Source organism: Triticum dicoccoides, chromosome 7A (genome assembly GCF_002162155.2).
Source record: "Triticum dicoccoides isolate Atlit2015 ecotype Zavitan chromosome 7A, WEW_v2.0, whole genome shotgun sequence".
In the NCBI taxonomy this organism is placed as follows: domain Eukaryota; kingdom Viridiplantae; phylum Streptophyta; class Magnoliopsida; order Poales; family Poaceae; genus Triticum; species Triticum dicoccoides.
The window spans coordinates 3,890,538-3,910,105 of NC_041392.1; the positions used below are offsets into that span (position 1 = coordinate 3,890,538).

At 41.1% G+C, this 19,568-nt stretch overlaps 1 protein-coding gene across 1 annotated transcript in view; it reads left to right on the forward strand.

The window, feature by feature from the left end:
• Positions 1–1,694, forward strand: part of LOC119329905 (MDIS1-interacting receptor like kinase 1-like) — an 18,756-nt gene extending 17,062 nt beyond the window's left edge. Inside the window, exon 2 of the mRNA XM_037603004.1 lies at positions 1,330–1,694. Within this exon, the coding sequence (XP_037458901.1) occupies positions 1,330–1,694 (365 nt within the window). The remainder of the gene's footprint in view (positions 1–1,329) is intronic.
• Positions 1,695–19,568: the final 17,874 nt, after the last annotated feature.

The window sequence follows — 19,568 nt, forward strand, 5'->3', positions numbered from 1 at the left end:
GCCTCTTCGGACATGCCACAACACCACCCCGCATGTATGAGGGCCCGGTACGATGCTCCGGTGGCATTGCTACCCCCAGGGCCCCCGTCCCGGCTAACCCTGTAGCGTTTGACCACGGGATCTAGCCCTTTGACTTTGCACGGACGGGCTTTGACCAGTGGACCTCTCCACCCGATTGTGTCAGGTCCGCCCATAAGGACACCCGGGAGCAACATCCGGGCCAAACCCACAGATACATCCACTTCATGTAGACCCGACGCGTCTGTTCCCCCCCTCCAGGTGCCGGCGGCGGCGCCGTCCGTGACGGGGCCACACCCCGGAGATGCGTGCCGCCTCTTCGGACATGGCATAACACCATCTGATTGTGGTAGGTCATCCGATATATATGAACACTTGGAGCAAAGTCCCCTTCGTATAGACCCGATGCGGTTGTTCCCCATTCCAGTTGCCGGCTGGCGGCATTACCGTTCGTGAGGGGGGTCACACCGCTCTGTACAGAACCGAAAAATAATGTATGTATGCTTAGTAACACATACTGTATGTAAGTTAGTTAAATAATAATAATAAAGAAAACAGTGAAGAAAAAGAAAAAAAAACTATATGTATGCTTATTAACACATACTATATGCTTATTAACATACTATATGCTTATTAACACATAGTATATGTATGCTTATTAACACAATCTATATGTATGCTTATTAACACATACTATATGCTTAATAATAATAATAATAATAATAATAATAATAATATATGGGAAAAAGAAAAAAAGAAAAAAAAAACTATGCCGACGGCAAAGCCGTCGGCATAGCTACGGCCAGGGCAGATGGACAGCGCCGCGGATCGATGACGTGTCAGCTATGCCGACGGCTGCCGTCGGCATATGTCCTGGTCGGTGCGCTCTGGATCGGTGACGTGTCACCAGTATCTATGCCGACGGCCACCCGTCAAGGCCGTCGGCATAGATTTGACGTCGTTAGCCGGCCGTGATGAGTGTTGTCGGCGGGCCCGCATCTATGCCGACGGCCTATATATGCCGACGGCAGCTGTAGGCGTAGTCTGGGATAAGCCGACGGCTGTTATGTGCCGACGGCTGCTGTCGGCGTAGACGGGGATAGCCCGACGGCCATTGTACGCCGACGGCCAGGACCTAGCTGTCGGCATAGCTCGGGTTAGGGCGACGGTGGCCGTCGGCATACATTTGGCTGTCGGCTTAGAGCCCTGTTCCGGTAGTGCCAGGTATGTTGGGTGATAGATGCACACGATTCGTATTGTGTCTTAACTAGATTGGTCTTTTAACTAGCACTGATAGTAGTTGATTACTTGCAGAGTATGGTGTCGCAGCAAGCGAGCTGACGGAGAAGGTTGACATATACAGCTTCGGTGTGCTGCTGCTGGAGCTAGTCACGGGGCGAGTGGCCAATGGAGCTGGAGTGGATGGTCTATTGGCAATTTGGGCGAGGGACAACTGCAATGAATTGATGGCAAACCATCTGAAAATGTTCAAGATTGCCGTGGACAAGGGCATCCCTGATCAAGCACGGTACATGGAGGAGATGGCAACGGTTTTCAAGCTTGGTGTGGATTGCACCGTCGGGGATCCAAAGCAAAGGCCATATATACAGATGGCTCTCAAACGACTCCGCCACAACCGTGGGCGTGGCTCATTCTGTGGCCTCCTCATCCTGTAAGGGCACTGGCTAAAACCTTAGTTACTTTTAGAAAAAGGAAAAAAGTAAGTGCCTTCCCTACTGTTCACGTGAAAAATAAAAGAACAAGGGACATCCCTGATTGCAGTGGGCACCTTCATATCAAAACGTTGCTTCCTCCCACAATAATGTTTATTCTTGCTTTTATCCGTGCACGATGTGGGTGCATGTTTGAAAACAGAAAGATTTTCATAATGCTATGTAACATTGTTTGTTGTGTTCCTGACTACTCCACACATACGAAGTGACACTTCTGTTGGATCCATAGTGATGTTAGTCTTTGGTGTGCTTGCTCATTTGGAACTTGCAATTTTTTTTTTCTTGTTACGTATCGAGTTAAGTTGGCAGCACAACATTCTCATGCTTTTGACAACAAAATCTTCAATTCTTAGGAAGTATTACAAGAAAATTTTATAAAAACACAAATATTTTTTAATTTACGTTTTTTCTAAAGGGTAACATTCAAAAAAAATTATAAAATGTTTTCTTAGAAGAAAATAATTTTGTAGTTTTGTGAACATTTCACAAAACAAGAATATTTTAAAATGCGGAACATTTTATCAATTTTACTATTTATGGAAAAATGTTTAAGAATTTTTGAACAACACAAACATTTTTTTATAATATGGAACATTTTTTGAATCTTGGGAATGTTTTGAAACATATTTTTTAAAAAGTTTCGAACATTTTTCAATTTTTGAAAAAAATGAATTTCTGAATATTACTTCAATTTTTACTTAGTAAATAAGTAAAAATAAATATAAAAGAGAAAGAGAAAGGAACAGAAAAAGAAAAATATAAATAAACAACGATAAATGGGAAACAGGCCGGCCCAGTCTTAGGCGCCCTGTGGAAAGCTTCAACTATTTATCGCTTAGTGCCACAAATAAGGTCTTCCCAACTGTTCAATAATAAGTGGGCTGGCTAGTTGGGCCAGAGAATACGCGCCTAATTATGGAATTTTGGACAAACCTTTTTACTTTTCTAGCGGATAGATGCACAAAAATTTAGTACCACCTCGGATAGAAAAAAAAATCTTAATTGGAGAGACGCACCTTGCTTTATTAGTAGGTATATATATATAGATATAGATGTGTAGTGAGGTGGCATGTGTGTATGACATCAACTAATAATGGCAAACTTTTTTCTTATGCATGATGAGATGAACCTTTAATGATGAGTATGTGTGTATGTTAAGATAATGGAGATAATGGCGATAAACTATTTAGATATATAGGATATAGGATATCATGTCAACCACCAGTAGCCACGTATACATGATAATCCTACATCTACAAACAACCTACGAAATTTTAAGGTAACCTTCCTAACTCCTCTTCCTACATGTCAATGTTGCACGGTGCATATAAAAAAAGTATTTTGTATTGGCTGATTTTAAAATGGTAGACTATGTAGTTTTTCAACCAAATTCAAGTCGAACTTCAACGGAGTCAATGTTGGTCAAAATTCAATGGATGCGAATGAAAATAATTCCAAAAACGCATGGTTCTCCATCTTAATTATACTGCTGAAAATTTTCATGCACGCATGCAAACATGGATGAATGTTTTACTACATCTTAACCCGATGGTTTATGAACAATCAAATGATGTACGTACCATGCATTATCGACGGACTACTGCTGCCGCTGTTGCCGCTGCTGTTGAGAAGTGAGAAAGCTGGCGTGGAGATGTATATATCATAGGTAGGTGGTGTACTCGTGTGAGGGAAAATATTGGGTGCTCTCAAGCTTGGGGTACTTCCGATGCTTCAATGTCAAAAAATAATTTTTAAATGTTTCAATAACTTCCAGAAAAAATGTGAATGTTCACAAGAAATGCCATGACATCCCCTAAAAATTTTAGGTCCAAACTCGAAATGTACATTGAGAAACCAAAAAGACAAATTCAGATGTGAATAGTGTCAAGGTCGCTTTTGCCTTTTTTACACTATTCATGCTAGATTTCATATTTTTATTTCTCAATGCGCGTTTCGAGTTTGCGCCTGAAATTTTTAGGGGTTGTAGTCACATTCCTTGTGAACATTCACATTTTTTTCTGAAACTTTTTTAAACATTTAAAAATATTTTTCTACATTGAAGCATCGAGAGTACCCAAGCCTGGGAGCACTCGATACTTTCCCAGTCTTGCGAATGGCGGTGAGAGATATAGGGCTCGCCATGTACATGTGATGAGGGAGACCGCCGTGTCGAAAAATTAGCCGTGTTCAGATTGCTGCCAGCGATGCTATGGTGGCTATTGGTAGTAGTCAGAAGCGTATAGCCTGTTGGTCAGGAAACTTCCCCTTGGGAAGCAGTGAGCCCATCCTTCACTATCTTTAAAATAAGCCGGTTGAGGACTGAATTTGGCCTTCCCAGCTTGTAATGCTCTAAAATCACTTTCTTCAAGAAAAAAGGATAGGTGGTGCAGCCTGACTTGACCGGTTCCGTGGAGAATCACGTCACGGGTTTCATTCATGTCACGCAAAGGCTTGCTGCACGACTAAAAAAATTAGGTTAAAGACAAAGAGACAAACTGATAATGGAGAAGACCGAGGCATAATAAACTGGAAGAAGCGAGTCACAACACGGAAGAAAGAAAAATGTGGCCATCTATTCTTTATTTATTTTGCATGAAATGTGAGTATGTACTCCCTCCATTCAGTTTATAAGTCCTACACGTATATCTAAATTGCCAATTTTATTATTTTAATATAAATTATATAACACAAAAATTATACCGTTTGAAAATAGAACAACTGAAGTTTATATTGATATATTTTTTGTAATATATGACTTGCATTAGGTTGGTCAAATTGACGACCTAAGGATACTTGCATTAGGTTGTATCTTTTGCATGAAATGTTGGTATGTATTTTAAGCTTTCTCCATCATCATTTTGTCAATCCAGTGCGTTCACCACGCTGCCGGGATTCTCACTACGATACCGGGTATATAAATGGGTGTGATGATAAACATGATGCTTCCGATCTATTGTTGGTGCTGGTTTTACTTTTCGATTCAGCTCACGCGCTGGTCGTTCGGAGTATTCACGTCAGTTCTTGTGGCCGTGTGTCAGCACCTTCGCCTGCGGCAATCAACGTCGTGGCGTGCCCAAATAATATACCACCACCGGATTATTCCACAGTAGAAGTGTCGTAACAGTATCATTTTTAATAAAGATGAATTTTATTAGCTTAAAATTGAACATGAAGAAGATACATAAGACAATAAGCAAACATCAGACATCTGCATAGCTAGAATATACATAGTCAACACTAACTCATGCACACACGAATGTAATTTAGGGGTGATGTTTGTAGTACGATTGGTGGCAAGAATGTAATTTAGTTTTCCTTTTAGGTCAGGTTTTGCAGTGCCGTAACGCTTTCGCTAATCTAATGCGGGTGCTTTGCAGCCCGCCTCTGTCGTGCTCTCTCCTTTTTTTTTTTCATTTTTGATTGATTAGAGTCCCTGTCGTCGTCATGAAAAGGAAATAGGGCTTCAACGGCGGCGGGTCAGATCAAAGGTCGAGATGATGGGGCTTCAACATCATGCTCCAATATTGGACCGGTTCCTTCCACGGCATCAAATCATCTCAGATTCTCAGTTGAGGCGTAAACACAGGTTTGGTGAAGAGTGTCCTTCCGGTGGATTTTTTCTCTCTTTTTGCAAAACCATTCTATTGGATTTGTTACACGTGGCGTTCGAATGGTCCGGACGGAAACGCACAAGGTGGCTGCCTGCCTTCACGGGGCGCACGGCCACACTGTATATAATGCCACGGTTCATCAGTATCGAGCCGCCGGATGGAGGTACGCACGTACGTTCACACTTCCGTCACTTCTTTTTTTTGCATCCCACACTTTTGTCACTTGACATGTAGGGTACTACGTAGCTAAAAAGATTGGTTGCTCAATCTCGTAGACCGATTTGCAGTTCATTTTCTTTATATACTCCATACTAGCTAAATATACTTCAGCCAATAAACTCTGCTATGTTGGGCCCAATACATTTCTTCCTGTTCCAATAATTTCTCTAGTTCTTCGGCGAGTTCTTTCTGTCAGGTCACATTTTCAGGTGACAACACATCCCTGCTAACAGCTTCCAGTTCCCGCTGCACTCTTTTTAGTTTTTTGGAAGAGTTACGGAGGACTGTTTTATCCCAATGATGTAGTGTCTGATGAACCTCTAGTTTCCCCGCCAGTCCTTCCGATTGAGCTTCCGGCCCAAGGCCCAGCCATGCTTCCTCCACAACCTGCCTGAAATTTGCCTCTTTAAGCCACCGGGCTTCATACCTAAGGACAGCCGGCCCAGAGTGCTCATGGGCTGCTTCTTCCTCAAGGTTTAAAACTAATGGGTGATGATCTGACTTATAGTATTCCAGGTGATGGACCCTTGCTGCTGCTGGGAACGTAGTAATAGTATTCCATGCATCATTAGAGACCGCCCTATCGAGACGTTCCCAAATCTGTCCTCGGTGCTATGTGAATTTATCACCGAAGTAACCAAGTTCAGGTAGATTACAGTCCTCAAGAGCATCTCTGAAAGCTGCCATAAAGTGAGCTGATCTAGGGTCACCCCCTGCTTCCGAAAAGAGTACATGATATCATTGAGATCACCTATTACCATCCAAGGCATGTCACATATTGCTTTAAGTTTTCTAAGCCGCTGCCATGTCAAATGCTTATCTGCCCACTTGGGCTCGCCATGCATTCCTGTAAACCTCCAAAAGTTTTCAGCCCCGCTTCCAACAAAAATGTCATTGAAATTTTCATTCTTGTCTCTAAGAGAGACTATGAGCTCTTTCTTTCAAAACAAAATTAAACCACCGCTTCGACCATTGCTCCGAACTACGTACTTGTGATCCATCTTCAACCTTCGACGAGGACACTCTGTTGGATATTCATCTAGATGTGTTTCCATCAAGAACATCATGTCAGGACTCCTACACTTCTGAACGTGTAGCAAAGCCCTTACTCCCACAGCCTGTTGCAGGCCACGGCAATTCCAACTCAGGATCCTCATTGCATCCGATCAGCCTCACTCATGGAGGCCACCGATATCAAAGATTTTTGTTCCTCCCCTCCGTACGATAGCGTTTCGGAGGTTGAGTTTTTACCTGTGTACGCTCACCAGAAGGTGTGACTTCACTCGCGGATCCAATTAGCTGTAATTGTCCAACAAACTAGCCACTTTACCATTATTCACCAAGGATCCATCTCCAGTTTTAGGTTCAGACTCATAGGTCAGCCTTTTCCTGCTTTGATTTTCTTTTCCGGATTTGCCAACTCCATGTCCTGTGTTGACACACTTCCATCCGGATTCCTTGGAACATGATTAGGATGCCAGATCGTATTCATATGGAACTCATCATCGTCTTCAGGAAAGCGACCACCACAACCTCATCCCTTACCACGAGGGGCATGGCGAGCAGATCCTCGGTTTCCATCACCATGACCTCTACTAGCACGTCCATCAGCAAGTACAAAATCCCCCCAATCCTACTTTGATTCGTCATGCTTGCCCGTTCCACATTCCTGATGCCAGTGTCCAACTAGTCCACAATGGCCACAGAAGGGTAGGCATTTTTTCATGCTGGACTCGATACCAGACTTTCTTTGTGTCCTTCGTTATAGACACAAACCTAACCAGCTTCTTTGTGACATCTATCTTTACACAAACCCTAAGAAATTCACCAACATACCTAGCAAGTAACTTGATCTACAATTCTTGGATCTCCCTGATAACCCACAAGTATAGGGGATCAGTTGTAGCCTCTTTCGATAAGTAAGAGTATCGGACCCAATGAGGAGCTAAAGTTAGAACAAATATTCCCTCAAGTTCTATCGACCACCGATACAACTCTACGCACGCTTAACGTTCACTTTACCTACAACAAGTATAAAACTAGAAGTACTTTGCAGGTGTTGTTGGATAGGTTTGCAAGATAATAAAGAGCACGTAAATAAAAAGTAGGGGTTGTTTAGATAAATAAACAACTAACTTAGTTTTACTAGAGAGCTTTTTGTCACAAGAGAGTTATTTGTCCCTAGGCAATCGATAACTAGACAGGTCATCATTATTGCAATTTTATATGAGGGAGAGGCATAAGCTAACATACTTTCTCTTCTTGGATCATATGCACTTATGATTGGAACTCTATCAAGCATCCGCAACTACTAAAGATCATTAAGGTAAAACCCAACAATAGCATTAAAGTATCAAGTCCTCTTTATTCCTATACGCAAAAAACCTACTTACTCGGGTCTATGCTTCTATCACTCACGCCACCCACCATAAGCAAATCATGAACATATTGCAAACCCTACAACGGGGATCCCACACGCTTGCGCGATACGGAGAGCACCATAGGACAGCACCAATAATAAAACATGCAACTCAAACCAATCACGATCATCAATGAACCCATAGGACAAAACTGATCTACTCAAACATCATAGGATAGCCATACATCATTGAGAAATAATATATAGAGTTGAGAACCATGTTTAAGTAGAGATTACATCGGGTAAAAGAGGGGTTACACCGCTGCATAGAGGGGGGAAGAGTTGGTGATGACGGCGGTGAAGTTGTTGGTGTAGATCGTTGTCGCGATGATGGCCCCGGCGGCGTTCCGGCGCCATCGGGAGAGAGGGGGAGAGAGCCCCCCTTCTTCTTCTTCTTCTTCTTCTTCTTCTTTGACCTTCCCCCTAGATGGGAGAAGGGTTTCCCCTCTAGTCCTTGGCTTCCATGGCGGGGAGCCCCTCCGAGATTGGATCTCTCTCTTTGTTTCTGTGCTCACCGATTTTGCCCTTTCACCGTTTCTTAAATTTCCGGAGATCCGTAACTCTGATTGGGCTGAAATTTTGACACGATTTTTACCCGGATATTAGTTTCTTGCGGCGAAAGAACGGCACCAACCGCCTTACGGAGTGGCCAAGAGGGCCCAGGGCACGCCCTACCCCCTGGGGCGCGCCCCTCACCCTCGTGGGCCCCTCGGGCATCGTCTCGTGTTGATTCCACTTCCCAAAATTCACATATATTCCAAGAAAAATCTCCGTAAGTTTTTATCCCGTTTGGGCTCCTTGATATACATTTTCTGCGAAACAAAAAAATGCAGCAAACTGGAACCGGCACTGGGCACTGGATCAATATGTTAGTCCCAAAAATAGTATAAAAAGATGCCAAAAGTATATAATAGTTGTAGAATATTGGCATGGAAAAATCAAAAATTATAGATACGACAGAGACGTATCAGCATCCCCAAGCACAACTCCTGCTCGTCCTCGAGTAGGTAAATGATAAATTTTTTTTTTTGATGTGGAATGCTACCTAGCATAATCTTGATCATGTAATCTAATCATGGCATGAATATTAAGACACGAGTGATTCAAAGCAATAGTCTATCATTTGACATTAAGACAATAATACTTCAAGCATACCAATAAAGCAATCATGTGTTTTCAAAATAACATGGCCAAAGAAAGTTATCCCTACAAAATCAAATAGTCTGGCTATGTTCCATCTTCACCACACAAAATATTGAAATCATGCACAACCCCGATGACAAGCCAAGCAATTGTTTCATACTTTTGATGTTCTCAAACATTTTCAACTTTCACGCAATACATGGGCGTGAGCCATGGATATAGCACTATAGGTGGAATAGAATATAATGATGGAGGTTGTGTGGAAAAGACCAAAAGGAAGAAAGTCTCACATCAACTAGGCAAATTAATGGGCTATGGAGATGCCCATCAATCGATATCGATGCAAGTGAGTAGGGATTGCCATGCAACGGATGCACTAGAGCTATAAGTATATGAAAGCTCAAACTGAAAACTAAGTGGGTGTGCATCCAACTTGCTTTCTCATGAAGACCTCGGGTATTTGAGGAAGCCCATCATCGGAATATACAAGACAAGTTCTATAATGAAAATTCCCACTAGTATATGAAAGTGATAACTCAAGAGACTCTCTATATGAAGAACATGGTGCTACTCTGAAGCACAAGTGTGGTAAAAGGATAGTAACATTGTTCCTTCTCTCTTTTCTCTCATTTTTTCTCTTTTTTTCTTATTTTTGTAGGCTTCTTTGGCCTCTCTCCTTTTTTTAGGGCTTCTTTGGCCACTTTTATTTTGATAACCTCACATGGGACAATGTTCTAATAATGATGATCATCACACTTTTATTTACTTACAACTCAATATTACAACTCGATATCTAGAATAATGTATGACTCTATATGAATGCCTCCGGCGGTGTACCGGGATGTGCAATGATCTAGCGTAGCAATGACATCAAAAAATGGACAAGCCATGAAAACACCATGCTAGCTATCTTAGATCATGCAAAGCAATATGACAATGAATGCTGAAGTCATGTATATGAAGATGATGGAAGTTGCATGGCAATATATCTCGGAATGGCTATAGAAATGCCATGATAGATACGTATGGTTGTTGTTTTGAGGAAGATATAAGGAGGCTTATGTGTGATAGAGCGTATCGTATCACAGGGTTTGGATGCACCGGCGAAGTTTGCACCAACTCTCGAGGTGATAAAGGGCAATGCACGGTACCGAAGAGGCTAGCAATGGTGGAAGGGTGAGAGTGCGTATAATCCATGGAATCAACATTAGTCATATAGAAGTCACATACTTATTGCAAAAATCTAGAAGCTATCGAAACAAAGCATTAGATGCATGCTCCTAGGGTAATAGATTGGTAGGAAAAGACCATCGCTCATCCCCGACCGCCACTCATAAGGAAGACAATCAATAAAAAATCATGCTCCGACTTCGTTACATAACGGTTCACCATATGTGCATGCTACGGGAATCACAAACTTCAACACAAGTATTTCTACAATCCATAATTACTCACTAGCATGACTCTAATATCACCATCTTTATATCGCAAAACTATTGCAAGGAATCAAACATATCATATTCAGTTATCTACAAGTTTTATGTAGGATTTGATGACTAACCATGTGAATGACCAATTCCTGATAACTCTCTAAATAGATATAAGTGAAGCAACAGAGTTTAATTCTTTCTACAAAAGATATGCCCAAGCTCTAACAAATATAAGTGAAGCAAAAGAGCATTCTACAAATGGCGGTTTTCTATGTGTAGGGAAACATGCAATCCAAACTTCAAATGATATAGTGATGCACATGAAGCATTCTATAAAGCCATACTCAAAAGATATAAGTGAAGTGCAATGAGCATTTTATAAATCAACCATGGACTATCTCATACCAGCATGGTGCATAAAAGAAAAACGGAAAAACTAAATGCAAAAGACGCTCCAAGATTTGCACATATCACATGAACGAAACAAAACCGAAAACATACCGATACTTGTTGAAGAAAGATGAGATGCCTTCCGGGGCATCCCCAAGCTTAGACGCTTGAGTCTCCTTTAATATTTACTTGGGGTTCCTTGGGCATCCCCAAGCTTTAGCTTTTGTCTCTCCTCCTTCTCATCATATCGAGACCTCCTCGATCTTTAATCACTTCATCCACACAAAACTCAATAGAAAGTCTAGTAAGATCCATTAGTATAATAAAGCAAATCACTACTCTAAGTACTGCTGCAAACCAATTCATATTTTATTTTTGCATTTGAGCTATTGTAATATAAATTTTTCTTGGCTTAATCCACTGATAGAAATCGATAGTTTCATCAAAACAAGGAAACAATGCATCGAAAACAGAATCTGTCTTAAACAGGACAGTCTGTAGTAATCTGAACATTAAACATACTTCTGGTACTCCAAAAATTCTGAAATAATTAGGAAAAATAAACAATTTGTATATAAATATAGTGCAAAATGTTTCAGAACCATTTGACGTTCCAGTAAAAATATATAAAATCGCTCACTACAGCCAAAGTTTCTGTTTTGCACCGCACAAACCAACAAGCAATGTAAACATCCTAAAGGCAAATCTTGGCACATTATTTTTATAATACAATGGAATTGTACAAGGGGATCATTATTTTTGTTGAAAATTTTCTGTAATTAAGATTCACAAAGTTTCCGTGAGCATGAACAAAGTTCAAGGACGTCCCCCACTTTCACAATGCTCGTCTATCTCACTTTCACTTTTCTTTTTGTGAAGTTATAAGTTCCCCTCTATATTTTTTCGTTTTAAAACTTTATAAAAGCACTCAACAGAAATAAATGACTCTCTAAAACTTCTGGGTTGTCTCCCTGGCAGCGCTTTCTTTAAAGCCATTAAGCTAGGCATAAAGTGCTCAAGTAACGAATCCACCCGGATCCCAAGGTATATCAAAGCCAATTTTAATTAACAATGATTTAGAATTTAGTAGTGAGAACAAAGAAACATATATCAAGCAATGACAAAGTCTAACTCTCTTCCTATGCATCGGCATGTCATAGAAGAACAATTCATGAACATCAAGTAAAGGCCAATACATAGCATAAGCAGTTTCTTGCAATTTTATCGTGTTGGAAACATAGAGAGGTGGAGATATAGTTTCTCTCTCATAATAATTGCAAGTAGGAGCAGCAAGCACATGCATATTATATTCATCAAAATCATCATGTGCAGCGGTAAAAGGCAACCCATCAATATAATCCTTAACAAGAGCAAACTTCTCTGATATAGTGTAGTTTGGAGAATTCAAAATGATAATAGGACTATCATGTGTGGGTGCAATAACAACAATTTTGTGTTTAACATAAGGAACAATAGCAAGTTCATATCCATAAACATCATTCACATTGGCATCTGGGCCACAAGCATAGCAAACATCAAGTTCATCAAAAAGGGATATTTCAAAAGAATCAACAGGATCATAGCAATTATCATGGCATTCATCCTTCGGTAAGCATGAAGGGAAATTAAATAATGTATGAGTTGAAGAGTTACTCTCATTAGAAGGTAGGCACGGGTAGCTAATCCGTTCTTCCTCCTTTTGTTCTTCACTCTCCTCATCATCTTTTTCATCCAATGAGCTCACAGTATCATCAATTCCTTCTTCCATAGACTCCTGCAAAATATTTGTCTCTTCTTGGACAGCGGAGACTCTCTCAATAAATTCATCAATATCGGAATTGAATTTATAATTATCATAGCAATGTTTAAGGATAGAAAAAAATTTAGGTCTGTAAACAACATCATAAAGATTTCCACACTCTTTAAACAAAGATTCAATTTCATAAGCACCCATAAAAGCAACGAATTCTTCTATTTGTTCCACATCATAGTAATCATAGATACCATTAGCATAATAAGCCAAGGTTTTATCATCACTAAATTTGCATGAAAAGGGAAGGTGTGGAGCCTTCATCCTAGAGCAACAAGTATAATCATATCTCAAGCATAGTTGCCGAGCATACCAATGCAACATATGAATTTGATCCCATAATAGTTTTCCTTTTTGAGTCAAGCGATAATCCCTAAAGTATTCACGTTGATCCAATGTGTCTCCCATTACATAATTGAATGGGGTTTTCTCAGGATTATTAAAGTAGTGCATAGTATCTTTCACATAATGAGCATCGAGGGTTTTAGGAGGTTCCCCATCTCCATGAGTAGCAAGTAAACCTAATATTTTTAGTATTTCGTGTTCCGTATGCATAACTAAAGCTAGAGAACAACTTAGAACAGAAAATAAAAACTACTTAGTGATAAAGCAAACAAGCACACACGAGAATATTCACCCCACACTATTGCTCCCCGGCAACGGCGCCAGAAAAAGGTCTTGATAACCCACAAGTATAGGAGATCAGTTGTAGCCTTTTTCGATAAGTAAGAGTGTCGAACCAAACGAGGAGCTAAAGGTAGAACAAATATTCCCTCAAGTTCTATCGACCACCGATACAACTCTACGCACGCTTAACGTTCGCTTTACCTAGAACAAGTATGAAACTAGAAGTACTTTGTAGGTGTTGTTGGATAGATTTGCAAGATAATAAAGAGCACATAAATAAAAAGTAAGGGCTGTTTAGATAAAGAAACAACTAAGTTAGTTTTAGTAGAGAGATTTTTGTCACAAGAGAGTTATTTGTCCCTAGGCAATTGATAACTAGACAGGTCATCATTATTGCAATTTTATATGAGGGAGAGGCATAAGCTAACATACTTTCTCTTCTTGGATCATATGCACTTATGATTGGAACTCTAGCAAGCATCCGCAACTACTAAAGATCATTAAGGTAAAACCCAACCATAGCATTAAAGTATCAAGTCCTCTTTATTCCCATACGCAAACAACCTACTTACTCGGGTATGTGCTTCTATCACTCACGCCACCCACCATAAGCAAATCATGAACATATTGCAAACCCTACAGCGGGGATCCCTCACGCTTGCGTGACACGGAGAGTACCATAGGACAGCACCAATAATAAAACATGCAGCTCAAACCAATGACGATCATTAATGAACCCATATGACAAAACAGACCTACTCAAACATCATACGATAGCCATACATCATTGGGAAATAATATATAGCGCTGAGCACTGATACGTCTCCAACGTATCTATAATTTTTGATTGCTCCATGCTATATTCTCTACTGTTTTGGGCAATATTGGGCTTTATTATCCACTTTTATATTATTTTTGGGACTAACCTATTAACCGGAGGCCCAACCCAGATTTGCTGTTTTATGCCTATTTCAGTGTTTCGAACAAAAGGAATATCAGACGGAGTCGAAACGGAACGAAATCAACTAGAGAAGTTATTTTTGGAAGGAAAGCCACCGGATAGACTTGGACTCTACGTCAGAAGATACGGGAGCTGGCCACGAGGGTGGGGGGCGCGCCCACCCCCTAGGGCGCGCCCCCTGCCTCGTGGGCCCCCCGAAGCTCCACCGACGTACCCCTTGTACCCATATATACCTACGTATCCCAAAACTTCCAGAACAGAGATTAGATCTGGAGTTCCGCCGCCGCAAGCCTCTGTAGCCACCAAAAACCTCTCGGGACCCTGTTCCGACACCCTGCCGGAGGGGGGAACCCTCACTGGTGGCCATCTTCATCATCCCGGCGCTCTCCATGACGAGGAGGGAGTAGTTCACCTTCGGGGCTGAGGGTATGTACCAGTAGCTATGTGTTTGATCTCTCTCTCTCTCTCGTGTTCTTGATTTGGCACGATCTTGATGTATCGCGAGCTTTGCTATTATAGTTGGATCTTATGTTTCTCCTCCCCCTCTTCTCTCTTGTAATGGATTGAACTTTCCCTTTGAAGTTATCTTATCGGATTGAGTCTTTAAAGATTTGAGAACACTTGATGTATGCCTTGCGTGGGATAACCGTGGTGACAATGGGTTATTCTATTGATCCACTTGATGTATGTTTTGATGATCAACTTGTGGGTTTCGTGACATTGGGAACCTATGCATAGGGGTTGGCACATGTTTTCGTCGTGATTCTCCGGTAGAAACTTTGGGGCACTCTTTGAGGTTCTATGTGTTGGTTTGAGTAGATGAATTGAGATTGTGTGATGCATATCGTATAATCATACCCACGGATACTTGAGGTGACAATGGAGTATCTAGGTGACATTTGGGTTTTGGTTGATTTGTAGGACAGAGGTTTGTAGGACAGAGGTATGTAGGACAGTCACCTAGTTTGTAGGACAGAGGTTTGTAGGACAGAGGGAAATTTGCTACTGTCCTACAAACCTCTGCACTTGGAGGCCCAGTCATCTAATCTCGGTTCTGGAAGTTTTAGGATACGTAGGTATATATGGGTGCAGGAAGTACGTCGGTGGACCGAAGGGGGGGCCACGAGGCAGGGGGGCACGCCCCCTACCCTCGTGAGCACCTCCCTCATCTTCTGACGTAGAGTCCAAGTCTATCCGGTAGGTTTCCTTCCAAAAATAACTTCTCCAGTTGATTTCGTTACGTTTCGACTCCGTTTGATATTCCTTTTCTTCGAAACACTGAAATAGGCATAAAACAACAAATCTGGGCTGGGCCTCCGGTTAATAGGTTAGTCCCAAAAATAATATAAAAGTGGATAATAAAGCCCAATATTGCCCAAAACAGTAGATAATATAGCATGGAGCAATCAAAAATTATAGATACGTTGGAGACGTATCAAGATACCATCTTGTTATATCATATTATGATTGTTTTGAGAAAGTGTTGTCATCCGAGATTTGTTATTATTGCTCGCTACTTGATTATGCCATTGATATGAGTAAACATGAGACCTAAATGTTATTGTAAATATGGTTAGTTCATAATCTTTGCTGAAAACTTGAATGCTGGCTTTACATATTTGCAACAACAAGAGAAAACAGAGTTTGTAAAAGTTTTTCTTTATCACTTTCAGTTTGTCAACTAAATTGCTTGAGGACAAGCAAATGTTTAAGCTTGGGGGAGTTGATACGTCTCCATCGTATCTACTGTTCCAAACACTTTTGCCCTTGTTTTGGTCTCTAACTTGCATGATTTGAATGGAACTAACCCGGACTGACGCTGTTTTCAGCAGAATTGCCATGGTGTTATTTTTGTGCAGAAATAAAAGTTCTCGGAATAACCTGAAACTTCATGGAGAATATTTTTGGAATATATAAAAAATACTGGCGAAAGAATCAAGACCAGGGGGCCCACACCCTGTCCACGAGAGTGGGGGGTGCGCCCACCCCCCTGGGGCGCACCCCTTGCCTCGTGGGGCCCCTGAGGCTCCACCGACCTCAACTCCAACTCTATATGTTCATGTTCGGGGAGAAAAAAAATCAGAGAGAAGGATTCATCGCATTTTACGATACAGAGCCGCCGCCAAGCCCTAATCTCTCTCGGGAGGGCTGATCTGGAGTCCGTTCGGGGCTCCGGAGAGGGGAATCCGTCGCCGTCGTTATCATCAACCATCCTCCATCACCAATTTCATGATGCTCACCACCATGCGTGAGTAATTCCATCATAGGCTTGCTGGACGGTGATGGGTTGGATGAGATTTATCATGTAATCGAGTTAGTTTTGTTATGGTTTGATCCCTAGTATCCACTATATTCTGAGATTGATGTTGCTATGACTTTGCTATGCTTAATGCTTGTCACTACGGCCCGAGTGCCATGAATTCAGATCTAAACCTATTATGTTTTCATGAATATATGTGAGTTCTTGATCCTATCTTGCAAGTTAATAGTCACCTACTATGTGTTATGATCCGGCAACCCCGAAGTGACAATAATCGGGACCACTCCTGGTGATGACCGTAGTTTGAGGAGTTCATGTATTCACTAAGGGCTAATGCTTTGGTCCTGTACTCTATTAAAAGGAGGCCATAATATCCCTTAGTTTCCAATAGGACCCCGCTGCCACGGGAGGGTAGGACAAAAGATGGCATGCAAGTTCTTTTCCATAAGCACGTATGACTATATTCGGAATACATGCCTACATTACATTGATGAACTGGAGCTAATTCTGTGTCACCCTATGTTATAACTGTTGCATGAGGAATCGCATCCGACATAATTATCCATCACTGATCCAATGCCTACGAGCTTTTCACATATTGATCTTTACTTAGTTACTTTACCGTTGTCACTGTTATAATTACTACAAAACTACTACTGTTACTTTTGCCACCGTTACCATTACTTCCATACTACTTTGCTACTAAATACTTTGCTGTAGATATTAAGTCTTTCAAGTGTGGTTGAATTGACAACTCAGCTGCTAATACTTGAGAATATTCTTTGGCTCCCCTTGTGTCGAATCAATAAATTTGGGTTGAATACTCTACCCTAAAAAACTGTTGTGATCCCCTATACTTGTGGGTTATCAGAGACTGCAAGCTCTTTCTTCCAAAACAAAATTAAACCACCGCTTCGGCAATTGCTCCCGACTACGTACTTGTGATCCATCTCCAACCTTCGACGGAGACACTCTGCTAGATATTCATCTAAATGTGTTTCCATCAAGAACATCACGTCAGGACTCCTACACTTCTGAACGTGTAGCAAAGCCCTTACTGCCGCAGCCTATTGCAGGCCACGACAATTCCAACTTAGGATCCTCATTGCATCCGGTCAGCCTCACTCCTGGAGGCCGCCGATATCGAAGAGTTTATTCCTCCCCTCCGTACGCTAGCGTTTTGGAGGTTGAGTTTTTCCCTGTGTACTCTCACCAGAAGGTGTGACTTCACTCACGGATCCAATTAGTTGTAATTGTCCAACAATCTCAGCCACTTTACCATTATTCACCAAGGACCCATCTCCAGTTTTAGGTTCAGCCTTTTCCTGCTTTGATTTTCTTTTCCGGATTTGTTCAACTCCATGTCCTATGTTGCCACACTTCAATCCGGATTCCTTGGAACATGATTAGGACGCCAGATCATATTCATATGAAACTCATCGTCGTCTTCAGGAAAGCGACCACCACGACCTCGTCCCTTACCACGAGAGGCACGGCGAGTAGATCCTTGGTTTCCATGACCGCGACCTCTACTAGCACCTCCATTAGCAAGTACAAAATCCCCCTAGTCCAACTTTGATTCATCATGCTTGCCCGTTCCACATTCCTGATGCCAGTGCCCCCCTAGTCGTTGTAGGAGATCCTCCACCCGATCTCTCCTTGCCGAACTGCTTGATCCTCCAGCATCGCCCATGGCAACCACCACAAAAACTTCAAAAACCCCTAACCCTACACCGGCAAGGTTGGGGAAGATGGCCCGCGCAGCCCCAGGGCTAGCACAAAGCAATGGCCAGGGGAGGGGTGGGGGCAAATCACGAGAAGATAGTAGACTCTCGGCGGCGGCCGCCGAAGGACATGAAAACCCTAGGTTTTTCGCTAGGGGAAAGAGTCATAGCTACACTTCTCCTCGAGAAGCACGTATCTTGGTAGGACCTAAGCCTTGGTATCACCAGTTATGTCCCCAAGTCCCAGGTCCATGGTTCCATGTGACGTAGGCTTGAACATCATTTTCGTGGCACAGAACCGGATGTTCACATGGTCGATGGCTCCATGCCTCAAAGGAAAATCCCCATCCGACTGGGAGCGCATGGGCTACACAGTCTTTTTAACTATATGTGTACATTCTTTTGTAAGCGAAAACCAATACTACTAATTAACCCACATACCGTAGATAATACCAGCATACACTTGCCAATCACATATTCTGTAAAATGTAGAAATCACACATACACCTCTCAATATATATGCAACTTTTGCCCCAAAACCGCTTCAGAATTATTTCAGTTTGAACTCTCCTCATTTTAGCAAACAACAACTAAGTTTAAGCTTGACCAAATTTGATTTGAATTTGGTTTAGAACATATACTAGTTTAGTTTAAGTTAAATTAGAATTTGTCCACACAAAATCTTGATTGCTGATGTAGGAAAAGACTGTTGATCTAGCATTCAAAAAAATGTTACCAAGCATTAGAAAAAAATGTTGAACAAGTATTTAAAAAAATGTTAATGTAGCATTCAGAGAAATGCTGAACAAGTATTTGAAAAAAATGTTGATCAAGCATTAGAAAAATGTTGAACAAGTATTTGAAAAATGTTGATCAAGCATTCAAAAAATGTTGAGCAAGTATTTTGAAAAATGTTAATCAAGCATTCAAAAAATGTTGAGCAAGTATTTGAAAAATGTTAAATAAGGATTTAAAAAATGCTAACCAAGCATTCAAAAAATGTTGAACAAGTATTTGAAAAAAATATTAAACAAGTATTTGAAAAAAAAATATTGAACAAGTATTTGAAAAAATATTGATCATATTTATAAAAATGTTGAACAAGTATTTGAAAAGAAAATGTTGAACAAGTATTTAAAAAAATATTGATCATGTATATAAAAATGTTGAACAAGTGTTTGAAAAGTGTTGAACAACTATTTGAAAAAATGTTGATCATGTAT